At 40.8% G+C, this 21,807-nt stretch overlaps 1 protein-coding gene across 2 annotated transcripts in view; it reads right to left on the bottom strand.

The window, feature by feature from the left end:
* Window positions 1–863: 863 nt before the first annotated feature.
* PTPN5 (protein tyrosine phosphatase non-receptor type 5) overlaps window positions 864–21,807 on the bottom strand; it is a 76,782-nt gene continuing 55,838 nt past the window's right edge. For both annotated transcript variants that reach the window (XM_059849005.1, XM_059849006.1), the window contains exons 8-14: window positions 21,417–21,501; window positions 18,918–18,997; window positions 18,283–18,420; window positions 14,847–14,957; window positions 9,168–9,328; window positions 6,395–6,508; window positions 864–2,707 (exon numbers count right to left, since the gene is read on the bottom strand). In XM_059849005.1, the coding sequence (XP_059704988.1) occupies window positions 2,614–2,707; window positions 6,395–6,508; window positions 9,168–9,328; window positions 14,847–14,957; window positions 18,283–18,420; window positions 18,918–18,997; window positions 21,417–21,501 (783 nt within the window). In that variant the 3' untranslated portion in view covers window positions 864–2,613. The remainder of the gene's footprint in view (window positions 2,708–6,394; window positions 6,509–9,167; window positions 9,329–14,846; window positions 14,958–18,282; window positions 18,421–18,917; window positions 18,998–21,416; window positions 21,502–21,807) is intronic.

Genomic DNA, 21,807 nt, shown 5'->3' on the forward strand with positions numbered 1-21,807 from the left:
CTACCTCTGCTGCCAGAAGAGATCAGAACAGCTGATAAAATTTCCTTCAGATCTCAAGTTCTATTAAAAAAAAAAGTTAAGAAAAAAAGAGACAGAAATATGTTAATTATGATAAGGACCGAGAGTAAATAGGAGAATTAGCTCCAAATCTGTTAGACAAAATAACACTTTAAGAGGCATTTGAATATTGAATATTTTAATCCTGACCAAGTGGTATTGCTCGTGCCTGGTATGAGGTGGCAGCAGTGCAGCCCTCATCACCAGAGCATACAGCGAGGTTGACATGTGCTTTGTAGCAGTGAATTGATGCCAAACAACCTGATTTTATCAAAAACCACACTCTCAGGACATTCCACACGCCTAGAATGGGAGTGAACAGCAGGCCAGATTTTGTTCATTGTTGTAAATCATTCGCTTCTACTCAAGTCAGTGAAGCACTGCCAACTAACACCTGCTGAGGATCTGTGCAAGGACCTCAAGGTCAGCGTCTTAGAGGCCTTTTCACCATACAGTTATTCTCCTCTAGAAAACCTCCTTGTGCAGGAGACAACTTATACGTTGAACTTACCTCCTATATGCACACTGCCCTCCAACCAACAAGCATTCTTTAGCAGATGCATGGGAAGCTGATGACAGAGCAAGTAGTTTTATTCACTGAGTCAGTTTTGACACAGAAGGGCACTGCAAAGCTGAAAAAAATTTACAGGGAGTTCCACTTTCAATATTAACCAGAATATCAGTGGTTATTTTGTTATTTTAAAGGAGTGCTTAGTTGGAATAGTGTCACCCCTTCAAAGAAGTTGGTAGCACAGAGAATATAGCTATCAAGACTTGCATAAAACAGTCATGTTATGCTCAAAAGCTTAAGTTTATTGCTCTCTTTAATGACTATCACCAGTATTTTAAAAAAGAATGCCAGTTCTTTCTGCTAGCTTCTCACTGAAGGAAATATTTTAAATACAGCAATAAAATCAAGTGGTTTAAAGATAACACATTTTGCCACACATTCATGCAAACCCTGCAGACAGGATTTTTACAGGTTCATGGATACAGAATAAACACAAAGATGTGTACTGAAATACTGGGAAACTTTTTTCCCCACAGTGATGAAGTTGTAGGCGTAACATTTCAGGCCTTACCCTGCACCTGCTGACGTCAATGGCAAAACATCAGTGGGAGCAGGATCAGCCCTTATTGTTCTGAGAGCTGCTTTACCTTCTCCTGATTAGGAAGTGCAGTAAATTCTCAGAATCTTCTGCACTAATAGAAGCAGTGGGGTTTGGTTATTGTTACAAATAAAGAGAAGCAAATATATTCTTAGTAGGTCATCAGGGCTTCTATTCACCAAACATTCATCTTTCATGTTAAGGATCCTGCGTACCTCCATTTTTCGCTGCTCAGTGAAGCACTAAAACGTGTGCTCTCTTCTAAGCATTAAACACAAACTACAATCCTCCCAAATGAGTGAAGTCTAAACCAAAAAGCACAGGCAGCAGTCTGTATTATTGGAAAGGAAACACTGTTGCCTGGACCCGTGGTTAGATTGGGCTAATTATTGTCTAAATTTGGTTTGAGGGCAAATTTATCACAAAGCAGCCAACAAGTACACACTGATTTTTTTTTTAAGCTGCCTTTAGGATTTGCATTAATTTTAATAGGCACTGGACACATGGTTACCCTCAAAGGTTTGAAACAAGTAAAAATTCATAGAATAAAAGTGATTTTATTATTAGATTTTTAATAAAGATGAGCTAAAAAAATTCCTCACCTGATTTTGAATCTCATATTTCAGGAGAAATTCTATTCTACATAAAAAATAGAAACTATTTGCAGAAATACAATCTGTTTGCCAGATGACTAAGATGCCCAAATATTGACAAAGAAAAGGTAAAGCACAAAGCATTTATGTTCAGAATAATGTCTACTCAGATTCACCCCATTGTGATGATCCTGGGGTATAATGCTGGTAAGAATTCGAGGCAAGAATTTGACTCATGTCATTGAAATCTTGTTTCCCCCTTAGTTCTGATAACACTGGTAGTGGACTGCTTTAGAAAAAATGAACAAGTGAACATGATGTGTGAAACATCATTTCAATGCAAATCTACTTGAGTCTTTCAATGCAGAGGCTTAGAAGGTTTACGATACACACAGTATTCGGTAATTTTATATGTAAAAACAATCAGAAAGAGGCAAAAATTTACTTTCAAGCTTAGTCAACATACGGCACATTTCAGCATGACAATTCAAAAAGTTTCACACTGTATTTGGATATATTAGCAATGACCTTTTAAAAAAGAACAAACTGAAGACAGTGGATTTTTTCTGTTTTTTTTTTTCTTGCTTTTGTAACAAATGAAGCTACTATAATTATTTACAGTATAAATAAGCCTTTTTTGGTGAAGATTACGTCCTGTCACATATGTTTAAGACAAGGCGTACCTCAGCTCTTTAATGTCAATGCAAACAAGAGCATAAAAGCAATATCAAAGTAAAATAATATCTTTCCAGCTAAGACAGCCAGGTTACCATGTGTCTCTTATCAGATCTGAAATATATCTGAGCGCAGTCAAAAGTTCTCCTGGCTTTAGCCTTTAGGAATATCATGAACACTTATTCTTCTGCTGCTCTAGAAAGCTGCTTTCCATACAAGCTCATGACATGATGCACAAATTGATACTGTTCACAAGTCTGGATCATTCCTCCCCTGAAAGGCAAGAAGAAAAGGGGAGGGAAACAGCAGTCTTATTACTTGTAAACACATGAGGAAACAGCACAGCTAACATGAAGCTTGTGCTCCACACCAAAGGTCCATTCCAAAGCTTTCTGCAATGAACGAGAAGTGCCCTTTGATTGCAACCAGCTTCAAGTCTGACCTCGAGTTCCACTTTGAAAGTGTCTGCTGAGCAAGGAACAGAAGGTAGTGAGAACAGGAACGGGCTTTACATTCATTTATTTTCCTTGGCAGAGGCTCTCCTCCAGGAAAGCATCACCATCATCGTTTACTCTTATCTAACCTAAGCACCTGTACTCCAAGAACCCTTCTGTGAAAAGTAATTCCCACCCCAAAGCCCTAGAGAGATAGATGGGAGCAGGGGAATAAAGTGGGGAAGCAGCCTATCCAAGACTTCACAGCTGCACTAGGGACTGAATTTGGGACCAAAGAGGGCCAGGCCAAGCCACACCAGCCCAGACAACTGGTGCAATTCTCCCATTCTGCAGTGAGGATTCTTTCCTCTGTGCCACTCCACATCAAGCTTTTGGCAAGTTAACCAGAGAACTAGGGATGGCCATCAGGATTTTGGAGCACACACTATTACTTCAGAAAGGACAACTCAGATTTGTAACTGAGTTGACTGTTATTCACACTCTGATAGCAAAATATCCCTCAGCACAGTAACCTGTTTTGGTTCAGCTTATTTTTCAGCTTTTAATGTTCTCTTTAAAACTGAAAACCTGAAAGGAAATGCAAGCAGGAGAAAAAGTAGTTTGATTTTCCATGTGTCATTAGCCTGTGTATTTCTGCAAGTAGCATATTAACCAACATATAAGCACTACAGGGGGAGACAGAAATTAGCAAAACCAATCAGGATGAAGTTGTTAATTTTAAGCAGATTCTACTAACATTTGAAACTTTGCTAAGAGTACCATCGAAAGTGATATGATCTCTTGACAATTCATTATGAAGGCAATTAAAACTTATAAGTGAAGTTCACAGAAAGTGTACACAGAATTGTGCCAGCACTGGTGCTGGTGCACAGATCCCAGCAGCGTGGTGCCAAAAGGAGGCTGAAATGACAAGGAGAGCTGAGGAACACAGGAACCCATGGGTGACTGGAGCCAACCAGACTGTCAGTCTGAGGAGGAGCATATGTGGTGCATTCCCTTAGAAACCTCACCAGAGGACATTAATGAAAAGTTGCTTCCTCTAAGCCAAATGGGTAGCAGACTGCTAGCACTCTCCTTGGGGACAGCCCTTTTCTATGGGGTCCATCTTAACCATTATGGGTCACACAGAAGCCATACCAGTAAGGGGAAGATGACCAGGAAAGACAACCTTGTCCTTCAACCCCTTGCACTTACTTTGTTAAGCAGCTGCTTGAAATAACACTTAACAATGAGCAGGGAAGGCAGGGACCTATTCTCTAACCTCTCATCATCGAACAAAGGTGAGAAACATACACTGTGTTTCTAAAAAAAAATTATTTCCTAGCTGAGCAGCTCCTCCACATCTGCTCTCCTTAATACAAGCTCACAGTTGATTTGTTTCTGAGTCCTTCTGTGCTCCACACAGCACTGAAATTTATCCATGTCAGACTGTGCCACACAAGGAACATTAGTCATATCTGACAATTTCTCCCCAAGAAGTTCCATTAACAGTGGGGTTGCACCCTGAAGTTGTAGCAGCAGAAGCACCAGGGTGTCCACTGAGGTTCAGACCACAGGAAATTATTTTCCTTTTTATCCAGTTTCCTGCTATGTGGTGGCTTCCTCCCTTGCCACACATATGCACACCATGACATGTGCTTGCTGTCCAGGCTTTGGCACAGAATTATGTTTTCGCCCCTATTTGCCACAGAAACCTTTGAAATCTGAGTTGCATTGTGGGCAATGACAGCAAATGTCTCTCAGCACTGTGGGAAGGATGCAGGAATGATTACTTCCTCTCCTTAGTCATACTAGGTTATTTTAGGACCATCTGTTGGCCACTGATGCAAAGCCCAGTGTGCAGAACTTTCCCAAGGGATTTGTGAGGGAATGAAGGGAAAAACCCCTTTGTTCTCTCCTCCCCTGGGTACATGGCAATCTCAAAGGTGGTTCTCAGGGCTAATGCCAACCTTTCTATTTCTGTGTAAAGCAGGGAGGTACATCCCTCCAGACATCTGGCCTCCATTCAGCTTTCCCTAAGTCTCTGGTGACTCCTTACCATCACAGACAGTAATCATCAGGCAAGAGGAGGAGACATAGTCTTCCCCCTTACAGCTGCTTGGACACTGTCTCAACCTCTCAGGCTACTTTTGAAGTCTCCTGGAGATTTTGGGGGGAGTTAGTGAAAATGAGAGTGGGTGGCAGCATGACTTCCAAAAGACTACAAGCCCTATTTTTCAGTCCTTGGAGAAATCATGCTTTTCTGTAGGAAGGATGGTGATCTGCTTTCCATCTTCAGTATTTTACCCCTTGACATTTAAAGGGCTTTTATCAATTCCATCCCACTCCTGAGAGCTACATGGCAGCTACAGAGGCTCCTGCAGTCTTCCTTTTCCCCTATGGTGTCCTTTAAGTATGATTTTCCTTCTTCAGAGTCTTGAAGGGACTGCCAGTTCCCCTCTCCCTCCAAAGCTAGTATTTGCAATTGGCCTGCTGTATCACACACATTTGTAAGCAGGTGCCTTCAGCCTTCACTTGTGTGGCAATTTTCCTGTGTAACATTAGTCACAGAGACAAGATATTTCACATCCAGATATTTAACTGGACCATGGATAATCAGCACTCACTATTCATAATCTAGTTTTCTTTTTCTCAAGAAGCCTTCCCTTGTCTGGGCTAAAATCCACTGAAACAGCCAAATCTCTAAGCCCCTGCAGGTCCCTGTCTATCAGAGCCTCAGCAGGGCAGCAAGCATTTCATTTTTTGCCTCCCACTGAGCATAATTTCTTCTCTGAAATAAAGTTCAGCGTGGGGTTGAGGTTCTTTTTTTTTCCCCTCAGAAAAATCTTTGGTATGTTTTTCGTGACATCTCTTCCCCCGACTACATTTATCATTATCATTAGAGAGAGCACTGAGACATGTTTTGATGGCACTTGAAACCAGTGGGAGAGGAAAAATAACATCTCTGGTACAAAATTCAAGTCTGTTTACTTAATAATCAAACTCAAGGTGGTGTGTTAAGAAATGCTTAACTGGAAACCATTGAATTTGTGGAGATTTTCACAGCTCCTTTCATATGTCTGCAAACACTCCAGGTTATGCACTCTCCTTCCCCAGGCAATGTCTATCCTACCATGGCTCACAGCTCCAGTATATGAGATAAATTTTCATTACTCCTTCTGGGGGAAAAGTGATGATCTGTGGCTCTGATCTGAAGTACAGCAGATCTTTGAGCCTTTGCTTCTGTATGAACACATGGGGCCAACTCCTCAGCTGGTAAAAGATTGCCCCTTGCTTCATGGAGATTGACAGCTGTGCAGACTTTGATGCCAGCCATGAACCTAAATCAGCTCTAGGGCTCTTCAGTAAGGTTTACTGCTCAGGCAAAGATTACAAGTCAGAGGAATGTTCTCTCTCGGCCTCCACTTAGGTTTGTTCTTCCCCTCTTACATTCTTCTCCTTAAATAAGGGGAGCTATTACCATTTTTGCTTTTTATTTTTCTGGAAAGGAAGCAGGCTTTCTTACCTGTCTAACCGTAACTGGCAGGCTGTTCGCAAAATGTCAACTATGCCCTCGTTCTTCAGCTGTTTACAGCAGACACTTGTGGCAATAAAGCAGCCAGTCCTCCCGATGCCTGCACTAGGGAAAGGAAGAGCAGAGAGAGGCAGTGGAGATGTCAGAAGGGTTTTGGAACTTTCCTGCCAAACGACTGCCACTAAAGCAGCACAGACCCCATCATCCCTTTTGTCCCTCTGACCTTTCCCAGCTGGGTGCTTCCAGATGGAAAGTCATAACTAGGAAAAGATACCAACTTTGCTGGATGACATGATTAAGTTTGAGCCACTCACAGCAGAAGGGTGAACACTGCAGATACAGGGCTAAAAATGGACTATTGGAGACTCATTGACCCAGTATGTTATTAAACCTCTCACTGAACCATTGTGAAAAAGCTTCTGCATTTCTTAGTAAGATTTGGTTCAACAGCAAGCCTTGCTTTGAAGGCAAACTTTGCTTTGAAATTCTCAATTTTAACAGCTTCTTTGAAGCTATTTTCATTCACAGGTAGAGTAAAAAAAACCCAATTCTTGCTTAAATAATTAGAGTTAACAGCAGTATACTGTGTGATGCCATTTTCTGATCAGATCTGCAGTCTAGTAATTTGAATTAGAGCAGAATACAAATTCACTACCAAAAAAAATTCTTTAAATTTTCCTAAACTCTTTTGTATCTGACCAGAACTGAGTTTATTTTCAAAGGCACATTGCTACAGAAGCTGTGAATTCTTCTCATCACCTAACAAACTACCAGCAAATGCTGGAAGCCCTTCTTATGCATGAAATAATTAAGTGAGCATATTCAGGAATAATCACTTGACACAACTACAGGAAATCCTACTTTCATTTACATTGCGAAAAAATTGTAATGCAAAACCACTGGCAAGAAATGTTCAAGCAACAATGGAGCTCACAGTTCACAGCTGCCCACAAGTCCTTCATCTTCCACTTGACCAAAACCAAACAGACCACAGCACACAGCTCCTGATACAGTTTACTGTCCAGTCACCTCAGTGTTTTACAAAGGGAGGGAACAACACCCATTTTTAGATAAAAGAAACAGTGCTTGTCCCAGGACAAGCTGCAGGTCTCTCAGTGACTGAGAAAGCTTTGGGTGGCACATTATCCACATAGAACATATCATAATCCCATCTCCTTGTCTCTTAGTAATTTTTTTTTTTTCAAATAAAAATGCCCCATTTCTCCCCAGATTATTACAGTATCATGAGGATGAAAACATAAAAGAGAACAAAACAAATATGCAAAGCAAGAGTGGTATGGTAACCAGCAGCAGATATCATAGTTCTTCAAGGAGCTCCTAGAGTGTCACAAATTTCCATGGACAAAGAGGACCTCCTTACAAACCATTTCTTATTTTAATCTGAACTCTCCCAAATTTTTCCACACCTGTTTTAAAACACAGACAGAAAAACTGGGCATGTGCTATCACACAAGCATTTTAATATTGATTACTCCATATTAGCTTACAGTTGGTTCTGTGATGACACCAGGCTACCAACCATTTCTGCCAAGAGGCTCTTTAAAAACATTCTCACTGTATAATACCCATTTACTATGGCTTTTGGAGAGCAACCATCTGCTGTTTCCTAGAAAACATTATGCAAAATTAGGCAATATTCTGTACAAAAATAAATTTGGCAAAATGTATGTTATTGAAACGATGAAAGATTACCCTGGCAAGTTAAACTGCATTTCTTATCAGGCTTTCTGCTACTTACCTGGAACAACTGTTTTGAGAACAGACTGTAGTTTTTAAGTAATCATATTTAACCTTCCTAAATACTGGCAAAACAGGGCTTCCTTTTAGACCTGTGGAACTTCTCCAATTTTCCAAGACCTGCAATTCATCTATATTAAACTTTAATGGTTTAGAGTGTGTGAACCAACTTTTTTAAACCACTCATGGGTGAAAATCAACTAGCACATCTGATTTAATAGTGGTTGCTGATGCTTAACATGCTCCCTAGATAGCAGTGCAAAAAAACATAGTTCATCACGTCTACAAATGGTAAGTACATCATCCCACTTCTTTCTGAGGACAGAAGTATCTATCCTCATCTATTTTTATTCTGCTCTGATTGATAATTACAATTTTTTCATCAGGCATCAAACCACCGTAAAGATTTTGCTCCTTCCATATAAGAAGTTTTCATCTTTGCCAGGGATTCCTACTGATACTTCAGTTTTACTATCAATTGCATAAATTTCCTGACTATTGATTAGTACTTGCTGTAACCAGCTTTGTCACTCTTTCATTTATGTGTTATATTTAAATTGTCTTTGGCCTAATAATGATTTATTTAAAAAAAAAATCAAAGAAGGACTCTACAACACAGGGGGGGTTTGATGCTTAAAATTTAATGCTATTAATTTGTCTGCTTGCATGTGTTTTCCTAATCAATTTGACCTAACATATGCTAATCTTTGTTAACCTGGCCTTTCAAAGATAATTAAAGGCATGTATTACTGGTAAGGCAAATGAATTGAAATTATTCCTACAAGTAACTGAGCCACTGCCAGCTTCTATGTTCAACTCAGCCTGTATCTTAATATAACACTTGGTAATAGAAAATCATTGTCATTAAAGCTTTGAAGTTCCAAGCACATTTCAGATGCAGTTGGGCAAGATTTCTCACATGTGACTGAAGGCCCATGTAGCAGTCTCTGCAGTGTGTCCCTGTATGCAAAGAAGCCCTTGGAATTCAGACACAACATTTATTTACCTGCAGTGAACAATCACTGGGGCATTCTTCTCCTCTGCACTCTGCATGGCCTCTTCCACTTCCAGTACTAGCTGTAACAGAGGAGGGGCCTGGTCTGGTGTCTTCTGGTCTGGCCAAGACGTGTACCAGTAATGTTTCAGGTTTCTGACCTCTTCTCCTTTCTGCAATCCAGTTAAAACAAACACCACAAAGGTTTTACAAGAACTTCTCATCGTAAAATTGATACTGAAACATGGCTTTCCCTTTAAGACTGAGAAGATTAAATCCATCTGCTGGAAACACAAGATGGCTGGGCACACACAAGTCCAGGAGATTGCTGCAGAGCACTGATGAGATCTTTTTGACACAGGTATTAGAGGAGCCAACAAAGAGAGGTGACCTTGTATTAAGTATATGGTTGGGCACATGAAGGTTGGGGGCAGCCTTGGCTGCAGTGACCAAGAGATGTTGGAGGATCCTACATGGAAGGAGTGAGGGCAGTAAGGAGGATTACAAGCCTGAACTTTGGAAGACATAACTTTGATTCCTTCAAGGACCAAACGGCAGGAATCCCTTGAGTTAAAGCACTAGAAGACAGGGAATCCAAGACTGCTCGTTAATATTCAAGCATCATTTCCTCCAAGCTCAATTTCGGTGCATCCCTCTGGGTAAGAAATCATGCAAAGAGGGCAGGAGCCATGCATGGGTGAGCAAGAAGCTTCTGGCAAAAAAAAAAAAAACCCACACAAGAAGGAAATCTATGGAATATGGAAAAAGGGACATGGCACTTGGGAGGAATAGAGGAATATAGGAATGTTGTCAAAGTATGCAGAGATGTGACAAGAAAGGTTAAGGCCTATTTGGAATTAAATCTGGCAAGTGATGTCAAGGACAACAAGAAGGGTTTCTTCAGTTGCACCAGTAGAAAAGGAAGAGCAGGGAAAATGAATGTAGTCCTGCTGCTGAATGAAGTGGGAGCCATGGTGGTGGAGGATCCAGAGAAGGCAGAGTTACTGAATGCTTTCTTTGTTGTAGTCTTCATTGCCAGTGCTGGCCGTCAGGAATCCCAGACCTTGAAGGCAAGAAATTCTGGAGAAAAAGCCAACTTTCTTTTGGTTGATGAGCCCTGGGCTAGAAAGCATTCAGGTAAACATGAAGCCCACAAATCCATGGACTCCAATGGGATCTACCCATGGGTGCTGAGGGAGCGGGCAGATGTTACTGCTAAGTCACGCTCCATCATCTTGGAAAGATCATGGAGAATGGGAGAGATGCCTGAAGACTGAAGGAAAGCCAATGCCACTCCAGCCTTCAAAAAGACAGCAAGAGGCAGGACCCAGGGGGCTACACACCAGTCAGCCTCAGTTCCATCCCTAAAAAGGCAATTAAATAGCTCACCCTGCATATCACCTCTAAACATGTGGAGGAAAAGAAGGTTATCTGAATTATTCAGCATAGATTTTCCAGGGGAAAATCATGCTTGACCAATGTGAAAGGTTCCTATGACAGTATGGCACGCTGGATGGATGATAGGAGAGCAGGAACATTGTCTATCTTGACTTCAGCAGGGCTTTTGACCCTGTCTTCTGTAACTTCCTCATGAGGTAAGCTCAGGAAGCATAGGTTAGATGAGAGGACAGTGAGATGTATTGAGAACTGGCTGAATGGGTTCAAAAACTATGCTCTGCAGCCAAAAGCCCAGCTGAAGGCCCATAGCCTGTGGCCTTCTCCTGAGATCAGTACTGGGTTCAGGGCTGTTCAGTTTACTCATCAATGACCTGGATGAAGGGGCAGAGAATACCCTCAGCACGTTTCTTGATGATGACACAAGACTAGGAGGAGGGGCTGACACACCAGAAAGCTGTGCTGCCATTCCATGAGACCTGGGCAGGCTGGAGAGTTGGAGAGAGAGGAACTGATGAAGTTCAACACAGGCAAGTGCAGGGTCCTGCACGTGGAGAAGAATAACCCCAGGCACCAGTACAGTCTGGGGGCTGACCAGCTGGAAAGCAGCCTTGTGGAGAAGGACCTGGTGGTGGTCAACAAGCTGCCCACAAGCCAGCAGTGCCCTTGTGGCCAAAGAGACCAGTGGTATTCCGTGGTGCATTAAGAAAAGCAGTTACCAGATTGTGAGCAGTGATCCTGCCTCTCTACTCAGCCCTAGAGAGGGGGCACCCCACTCACCTGGAGTGCTGTGTCCAGTTCTGGACTCCCCAGCTCAGGAGAGACAAGGCACTACTGGAGAGGGTCCAGTTGAGAGCCATGAAGATGATTAGGGCACTGGAGCACCTCACTTAGAGGGAGATGGACCTGTTTAGCTTGAAGGGGAGACAATTGAGAGGGGACCTTATCAAAATCTGTAAGTATCTGAAGAGAGGGTATCAAGAGCACGGGTCAAGGCTCTTTTCAGTAGTGCTTGGCTACAGGATAAAGGCAAGGGGCACAAACTGAAACACATAAAGTTTCATCTGAATACAAGGAAAAATTTTTTGAGGGTGACAGAGCACTGAAACAGACTGCCCAGAGTTTGTGGAGTCTTATTCTCTGGGATATTCAGGACTCACCTGGACACAAGCACAGGCAATCTGCTTTAGGGGAACTTGCTATAGCAGGTGGGTTGGACCAGATGATCTGCAGTGGTCCCTTCCAACCCCAACCATTATGTGAATGCTAAATGGAACAGAAATCCAAATGGGAAGACACACAACACAGAAATCTGGACTTCAAATATCACAACTGCACTTCAGTAAACTGCCTTACAAAAAAAAAAAAAAAACCAAAAAATTCCTCCCCCCACAAAGTATTCTGCTCTTTTAGTGCCAAGAGCTGTGTGCAAAACACTCCAGGCGGTCTGTTCCCTCTTGACAGATTCATTCAGCAAAGCCAGAGCTGTGCTTGTGACATAATTGCTTTCATAATGTATTTGACAGACAGAGAGCCAGGAGCCATATCTCTGTCTCTGATAGCTAGATAAATAGATGAGGGAGAGAGATGGGAGCCTATTTTTCTATCTCTTCTGACAGACAGACTTATATCGGTCTCCTATCAATTCTGCTCTTCTCTTAGACATGGTGAGAAATTCAGAGGCAGTATAGAAGGTGGGAATTGTATCTAGCTGCAGTCCAGGTCTTTTTGAGAGACACAAATTCTGATTCTCTGTCTCAGCATGGTTATGAATATAGCAAATGTGCTGTTTCCTTTTTGGAGTGCCAAGCAGCACTGTGAGCTTCTGATTTTGTGTGTTCAAAGTGATATCCTTCTGTGTGATTTTCTAAAGGTGCAAAATAGAAACATGGTGCCCAGGGAACTGGCCTTACCCTTGCAGCCACTGCACAAGCCAGCCGGCACAGGGCAAAGTAAATGTTTGCAAAAGGTCCAAGAACAGAAGTGTTAGCTTCCACAACCCTCCCTTCAAACCATGGCTGGCTGAGTTGGAGAGAAAAAAAAAAGACAAATATAACTCTTTCTGAAGAACAAGGCACAAAAATCTGAAAATAGTTTTTCACATATGACTCCCAAGTCCCTCCCTATGCTTGTCAGTCACTGGATGCTAAGAGTGCTCTGTGGTTGTGCATTTTCCATCCTTCTCTTTGGATGACAGAGCTTTTGCACAGCTTCACAGTGAACTAGATTGGGAAAGCAATCACATTAAATCATTTTCCTTTCTTGAGATGGAATAATTTTCAGATGGATCAATCAGTTTCACCCTTAGGATTGGCACACAGTCACAAACACTTGTGAGGGCACATGGGAGAGGTCACAAGGATCAGAACACGAGAGCTGGACAAAGGGAGGCTTGGCTTCATTGAGATGTTGTTCCATCTCACACTGGGCTTAAAGTGCTCACTGAAGCACAGCCACAAGATCCTTAAGGCTGTGTCTAGCTCACATCAGGAACAAAGACTCTTACTACCATATGAAGAGTCTGGCCTTAGGTTATTTATCCTAGGGAGAAAATACTTTAAGAGAGCATAACTAGTTATCACGAATAACACTCAAACTCACTACAGTAAACCCGATCAACACTGCTCTGAAACACAGTTGCTTTTGAATGTGTGACTATGTGTGAGTCACAGAAGATATGAACACTCAATTCTTAACTCAGTTGTGAAAAATTATAATAAAAATGCTGTCAATAACACTGAGAGAAAAGTCATCTGAAGAAAAACATGAATCACTACATAAATCATTTAGTTGACAGCAACAGAAAACAGACAAAGTTCTAGTGATGAACTCTGGATGCCTTTAGTTTTGTCTGCTGTGTTAAAAGTTTTATGCTTCTGCTTGGAGCATCCTGACTTCTGTGGTTCTGTACACTTCTGCTTTGACTTGAACAAAATATTCTGTATTGATGGTTCCTTGGGACCGAGAAGACTTGGGAACAGCTAGGAGGAAGCAAGATTTAATAGACAGTTTGAAGTCTACAACACGTATTCTGTAGCTGAAATCATGACTCAGTGGCTAGACACTGGCAGCTTTCTCTAAGAACAGAAAACAAGCCTTGCCTATAGCCTGAGCTTTTTCTAAATTCCCAAAACCTGACAAATCTTGTCCCCTATATGGAGAGAAAAATGACAGTCCACTCTGCAAAGCATAAAGTAATCGAGTATTTCTGAACACTCCTGTTTAAGGGCAAACTGAAGTCAATTCATGGCTTTTCCAGTTTTCACTATCAAGTCACTTAATGTATGCACGGTTCAGAGTTGCTGCTCCACTACTGCCATTAAATGGTAAATGTACAGCTCTAGGGGAAGATAACTTAAATGGAATCTTTACTTCAGCTCTAGAACTCAGCAGTTCACATCCTGACATTTGAGGGTGGAGAGAAGATACATTGACCCCCCCCAGTACTGGAAACAAAACCATTGTCTAACTGAAAAGCAAAACCAGATGAGCTGCAAGTCTGCAACATAAAGATATTCTTCACTTCCCACTTGTTAGGGAGTGTGATTTTCTCCTTGCTGCCTTTGCCAAAAGCATGAGTGACAGACTTTCTACACTCTGAATCCAGACATGGGATGTCATATGCTGGCTTTCTGCCCATTAGCATATGGCTGAAGAGACTTGAAACTGGTTGGATAAAAGGAGAGTTTTTCCATCTTGGAAAGAAATTGCTGTGTTATACTGAGGTCGGGGTAGATCTGGCAGATGAAAGACGTATGAAGTTTATGTAAACAAACTGCTACTAAAACATGTAGCTTGATATTCTAGAACCTAGCAATGAAAAGAGTTGTAAGATAGGACTTTGGTACTTTAGATTAAGTAGTATCTAAGTACTTAAAAAATTAAACCAGTACTGAAACTTTCTATCCACAAGATGATAGAATGGTTACTGGTATATAAAACCACACTTGCAAAGTAAGAAGCTCTCTGTGAGCTGACATTTTGTTTTAACTGATCAATGAACCCAGAGGACAAAGGCACAGAATGAGTCACTGGTTTCTTAGCCAGTGAACCCCATACTGCTACAACTGGCCTGGTGGCTTTCAGACTGTACACATGCAGCCTAAACCTCTGACTGCTGATTTTCCTGTAACTTCCATGCTGGTGAACTGGGTAAAGCTATGATGACTTCAGTAATGAAAAGTAGTATTTGTCCAGCACTACACTGTGCAGCAGCTTTCTACACAACTCCCCCTGAACATCTGCATTTATAGGTTTAGACAGCTAAGCTACTGTAAGTACATTGGAATGATTTACCTTTAGGGTGATGAGCCTTAAACGGTAATCGTCTGCTTGTATGACTCTGTTAACTGTGATTTCTATTCCTTCATAGGTGACCTGTTCCTCTGGCCAATATTCTGTGCATTTCTGTGTGCAATATAAAACAAATCCAGTTAAGCAGGTATCAAGGGAGGCTCGGATTTTTCCTCCTCTGAAACTGAATATAGCACATGCATAGATGAATATGAATAAATTTTGTTTCTATAATAAGTACAAGCTTTCACTTACTGAACAGGGACCACATTTCAGCTGATTTTTGCTGCATCCATAATAGCCTGATTGCTTGATTAAAAATGCACAAATCAAGTAATTACTAACCAACGATTTTAAATACACACATCCTTATTTATCTTTATGCAACTGATGTGCATTTTGAAGGTTCATTAGACAGGCTGGTGGATATGTGCTTGTGTTTTTAAATTAATCTTTTTCTTGAGATAATAATGATTAGTGTAATATACACTAGTTACCAATATATCTGTGCTTCATATATACTGATGTAGAAACACAAAATACAGCTTTTCTATTTTTTATAATGGCTCAATGCTCTCTGAATATAAAATGACCATTTGCATATGTTTTTGCACAAAATAACATGACTGGGGATGCTTGGGAAAATAGATTATGTACCAAAATCCACTTAAAATTGTCATTGAGAATCTTTCAAAGCTAGGGAACTACAAGGCAGCAGTAGCTGTGAGAGAGATTGGGCTACTACATATGATTTTGCCAAAAACCAGTAAGAGATACAGCCAGCACAACCTGACACTTGGAAACACAGAAACTATAGTCCATTTGCAGATCTACTTTGTGGTTCTGATACACTAGAGAAGAGCCAGTGCAAATTTGTAGGTCCCTCTGATCCTGGAAGGAGGGCTAAAATGACTGTGGTTTTCTATTTAGTTTCTCTAAATTAATCAATATGCAAAGGCAGAGACAGGCATTTCAATATGGTGCACAAAGTAGTTCATGGACAAGGAGTGACATTAATCAGGCAGAGTCTGAGAAAAAGGTTCTCTTGTGATAATGCAAGAAACCATTTCATTATCACAGGGGAGCAGGTATCTGGTATTCAACAAACCTCAGGAAAGATGCTGCTTTTAAGATTCCTCTTTTACACAGCTGTACACAATCTTGGAGGAAACAAGTTGAGTCATTATTCTCTCCCCACCAAACGTAATTCCACTTGAGGAGAAAGACTAACAACAGAAAAGTACCTTGCAAAGTTACTGAGTCAAAATTTTTGTGTGGGAGAATCAGAGTTTTTCCATCTGCACAGTACATCAGTTAATAACCCACTGGGAGTGTGGCCCACTGTGTCTCTGTAAAGTTATTTATGCAGATTGTGGCTTTTTTCCCTCTACTCATAAGCTGCAGAATCCACTGCAAAAATTGTCGAGAGTGCTACCAGCTATCAATAGCACAGACACTGCTCTGCTTAAAGGAGTGGAGTAAGATTGCCCACTCATTTCTGGGGGCTGTCTGTCAATTCAGATTAGAAGTGACAGAGGGCTGAGGAGCAGAGCTTTTAATCCTCTCATTAGTGAAGCCATTGCACTGAGAAAGAATACAATATCTCTCTTACTAACATCATTGCTGAACAAAACTTTTGGGTTTGAATCTATGTACTTTGAGTCCTGTTATTCATCTATTACTAGAAGTGTTGCAGATAAATGGAGTGAGTATCGAAGATGTTTAGATGAAAGGACCATGTATTTATGGCTGAGATTGCTGACATCCATACGTTTTTGACACAAAATGTATCAGGAAAGACTCAGCAGCTCTGTTGTGATATACAGGCTGTAGCAAGCTCCAGTTCTATAGTGCATCAGCACTGCAGTGGACTGCTTCCCAAGACTCAGAGGGTTGAAACACTTGGTCAGTTCAGGTAGGAGGCAATCCAGACATAAAGGTTATTTTGCCTTCCTGTTATACAATCTCATTATGAAAACTATAGTTGAAGAACATTTCAGATATTACATTCAGGACCAGCCTTTCCTCTGCATCTTCTTTAAACCTCAAAGTCTGTAAAAGATTCTAGTGCTCTGACTATGTCATGACATTTTAATGTCATATGTGCCATGATATGGCAACTTTGATTTATGAGCTTCAGTGCTGCTGCTCAAATACAGACAGGTGCAAATTTAAAACCTGACTGAAAACAAAGCATTCAGATCAGCTACATACTGTTGTTTTGCATCAGCAATCCTCGATGGGATGTTTCCAATGAGCCCGCTGTAATAACTGACCACTTTTAACTTGCAAAGCATCATAATTCTGTGTCAGTCTTGTTCACGTCCTTTTTTCCAATGAAGTTGAAAAAAAGACATGAACATATTTACTTTATATCTATGAAAAGCTAAAGGTTTGTGCATGCGCATGATTACGGGCACTAAGCTTCCAGCTAGCAGATAAGCCACTACAACTCTGTCTGTATGCTGGATGTATGCCCATATTCTTTGGCTTCTAAGCATCTAAAGCTTCTTCTCCAAACAAAAATGTCTAACCTAAATTACCAATCTGTTCTCAAGGACAAGCCTGACATACAATGGTGCTGCAGCTTAAGAAACAACATTTGGATATCTCCATCCAGCCTTGCTGCTTAATGGTGGGGGAGGATGGAGAACCCAACATATGCCCAGACCACTTTCTCACATCTTACATTGCCAGTAAAGGCAGATGTGAGCTTAGCTACCTGTCTGTGAGCTGAAGCCCAGGCACAAAGTTCTTGCAACTCTGCTACAGGGGAAAGATTTCATCAGGTAACTAATGAACAGCTGGAGGGCTGCAGTATTATAAACTGCAAAAAAAAGAATAATTCACTTTAGGTGGATTAGCACAAACATCACTACAGTTTAATTTATGGAAGTAGGTGGCAAATACAAAATTTCAGCATCTTTATTTCAGTATTTCATAACCATTCCCTAGACACATTCAGGGGAAGGTCCTCAATATCCAAGTCAGCTCTAGTTTTGATTATCATACAGAAATCAGGTACTTCCTCAATGAAATGTGCATACAGATATCAAATCGTAATAAATGCAAGATAAAGTAGCAGCAACTCTACTGATTAAAAATATTCAGCCTTAGCAGTTATGGGGTACTATTGCTTTTGATTCCTTCAGAAAGAACTTCAAAGGTTGCCTGCAAATAGAGCTGGGTTAGGAGAGGTTTCAGGTCAACTGAAACCCCTGAAAATGGCAAAACCAACAACAGAAGTCAGATGGCAAAACAGGACTCACAGTAAACTGAAGCAAAAGAGAAGCCCACATCTTCTCTGAGTCTGAAGAATTTAATGCTGGCTCTGATTGCACAGGCCACTGAACTAACTTCTGCTTGCTGCCTTCATGTCTATGCTGAAAATAACTGCTGAAGTAGAGATAAAAATATAGACTAGATGTAACAGCATTACCTCATTCATCTCTTCTATATTGGTAATCATGACAATGATGGGAGAACGCTCCTGCCACACCATTCTCCAGAAGTCAGTGACAGTATTAACTATCGGTCCCTGAGTAGCAATATATACCTTTTCCTCTCCTCCATAGCCCTGCCAACAAAAGAACAAGAGATCAGTTTTAAAAGGGATGTCCACCATAATCTTGAAAGTTTGCTGTTAAAAAACCAGAGAGCTATCCTGGATGAAATGCTGACTCCGTGGCACCAGCTCTCCTCTCCATCTCTGTCCTGCACATGTGTACACAGAGCAAAGGCACAGCACAGACTCACGTAAGTCCAGCAAAGAGTGTTCTACAGCCTTGAGGTAACTCTGGCTAGGTCATGAGCCTTATTCAGGCTGATTATCCAGTGCCATGGTTAGGCCAGCTGACAAGGAATTTTGCATCAAGAACTGCAGAAGTATGTTTCTGTCAGGTCTGAATCTGTACAGGTACACTTTGAGATCTGGGTTTCAGCTAATGCAAGCAGGAGAGAAGAGCAATCAGATCAACTAGGATGGCTTTAAAAACCAGTGTGTGTTGCAATTCTGTTGACATTAACGGTGTCTGATAGAGGCTGGACAGACACACTGGGCTATGGAGCGCTTACCCTGATGTAGTTAGCATTGATGTAAGAGCTGAGGGGGTCGTCCTGATCAGCTGAGGTAAGGCACACTCTGCTATGCGGATCTGAAAGGTGTAAGGAGATAAGGAATAGTTTATCAGAGGAAGGAGACACACAGGATTTAATAGAGCAAGACATTTACATGCATTCATGGCCATCACAGCAGATGTGAGTGGCCTTAGAAAACCCCCATGTTAAGACCATTAAAAAAGGGAAAGGCTGGTTGGGGTAATTTGCAGACTTCTGACAGTTTCACCCATTCTCTGAAGCCTGCCTTAATTGGTCCTGAGTCAGTGTCTCAGCATGACTCTGGAAAAGCAGTTTTCTGATACAGGAAATTATTTCTCAATCTGTTAGGTCAACAGACTCATTCTGGCTTCAAAGATATTAGAATATTGTTTGTGAAATGATAGCAAAGAGCTTTTCTACCAAAACATAAACATGCATTTCTTGCACCCAGGCAAGCCAGATGGCAATAGCTCCTTCCCACTTTCATCTTGCAATGAACCACACTCCAAGATGTGCTATTAACAAATATAATGGTTATAGAGAAATTAAAGAATATTAACAGTCTCTTGCATTTTAAGTCTCTTCAGTACTTGAGTCTCCTTCATTGAGGCTGTTTATGAAGCATTATTCTTGTTCTAATAAGATGACAAAAGAAAACATTATTCCACTTAAGATGTTCAGTCCAATTCCTACTGAAGTCAATGGCTGTATCACTGATTTTAATGGGACCTGACACAGGCCCACATTCATCCTGTCTGACCAGTGCTACCCAGTTTGTTACCATTGACAAGAAACATCCTCCTGACAGATGACAGAGGCCTCAGCAAACAGCAACAGCATATATTACCAAGATATTATTAAAAACATACCACAGGTGCCTTTTTCATAAAAAACTTCAGCTGGCTTAGAAAGCAGAATAAAATAAAATTTATGCAAAAATTGTGGTTTACCCAATATCATATTAAGGGCAGAGTACACAGTAATTTTTACAGTACTACAAACACATGAAATGTGTTTGTAGTACTGTAAAAGGCAGCATGAAATGCTGTCCTCAGACAGACCAGATTCCTGTTTCCTGGAATCTTTGGCTTTGAAGCATAAAGAGAAAGTTTAGGTCTCCTTTCTACCCCTCTTTACTGCCAGCACCAAGCCCCGTGAAATGGAGGCAGTGGGATAAGAGACTCAGCCCTCCCCTTTCCTCAGCAGTATCAAGCCATCCTGTGGCCACAGTAAGGGACAAAGTTGCTAAAAGTTCTTTCAGAAAAAAAAGCTCAGATCACTACAAGGCCAGAATAAAGTTGTTAACATTTAGAGAGATGGTTGGGTGAAAGAGTTATCTGAGATAAAGAGGTCAAAGTGACAACAGTGGCAGCTGGCAGATACCCACATGGCTAAGATGAAGAGATACCAAATTCAGAATATACGGATCACTTAGAGATCTGGCACCTTGGGCATCTGAAATCAATATCCACTTTTGCAATCGTCCCGTTGCAGCAAACCAGCAAATTAATACTTGAATGAATCACCTCAACCATTAGCACAGCAATAGTCAAAGGCTGTTAAATGCTTTTACACTTATTGTCTGAGGTACAGTACAAAGTCATCAAAAGAGTTTCACACATCAGGCTGCAGTTGCTGGAGTTTGAAAATGGTTTCAAAAAAGATTATTTTAATGTCTACAATCTGGATTCATTGACTGTTAGGTATAGCTGAGGACATTTTTGACTTTACTGCACTTGTTAACCTGACATTGAACCTTTTGGATTTTGAAAAAGACTACTGTAGTGATGGTACCATCTTCCAACAACAGCTTAGAGGGAAAAAAAAAAAAGGCATGACATCTAATTGTGTCACTTTTCAAAGTATCTTAAAGTATGAGAGAGGGGAAAATGATGACACTCGTAAAAACTTGTACCAAACTCTTTCTCTAAACTCCTACTCCTGCCTATAAATAAAATCAGCGTAATAGAAAAGAAAAATACTTTTCTGTGTCATCTTAATACCATCAGGCCAGTTCCTAATATTCTCAGTCTGCATTTGAAAAAACACCAGACAGGAAAATAATGCTGCTAGAATTCTGTCTTTCAAAAGAAATTTAATTGAAGAAATCACTAACTAACATCCTTATAAGCCAAGTACAACTTGGTTTATAAGGATGTTAGTGATTTCTTGGGTACAAGAAATCCAAGAACTAATGTTCTTGGGTACAACTTTTAAGCAGGACCAAATGATGCAATTCTAACTAAAAAACCTATGTTCCCCCAAGGATCAGCAGCATTTTGGTTCTTTATGCTCTGTGCCTCTTTGGAAATTTGATTTATGCTTTGAAGCCATGCTGCTGCTCCATAAACATGGCTTTTGGACAATACATTGTGGTGACAGTACACTTCATGCACTCTGGAAAGGAAAACGCAAAGCCCTCCAGCATGTGGAATAAACCATCCTGCCTCAGTGACTTAAAAAGCAGAAACTTACTTGGGAGAATTGTTTTGTAGCGATTCTTACGCACTAAGCCTGGAATATCATATTCCTTTGGATCAACAAAGTTCATTGGAATTTCCTGTTTAAAAAAAAGAAAAACAAAAAACCCACGAAAAATAAGAGACAGTCAGTAGTATTATTAGATTCACAGGAGGTATAAAAAAAACCCCAAGCCCATTTTGTCCTCCCTGTGAGGGAGGCAAAGTGATGAAGTCAGCTGGGACATATTGTACAGTACCTCTAGCAACTTAGCACCAAAGTATGATTGATGTTTCCTTTTTCTGTCACTTTCTTTTCTGAAGTCCTTCATGTGAAAATGCTCCTAGTGACTAATTCATTGAGTAACACGCATGACATATTCACTCCTAATATTATTAGAACTGAA

This window comes from Haemorhous mexicanus, chromosome 6 (assembly GCF_027477595.1).
Source record: "Haemorhous mexicanus isolate bHaeMex1 chromosome 6, bHaeMex1.pri, whole genome shotgun sequence".
NCBI classification, from domain to species: Eukaryota; Metazoa; Chordata; class Aves; order Passeriformes; family Fringillidae; genus Haemorhous; species Haemorhous mexicanus.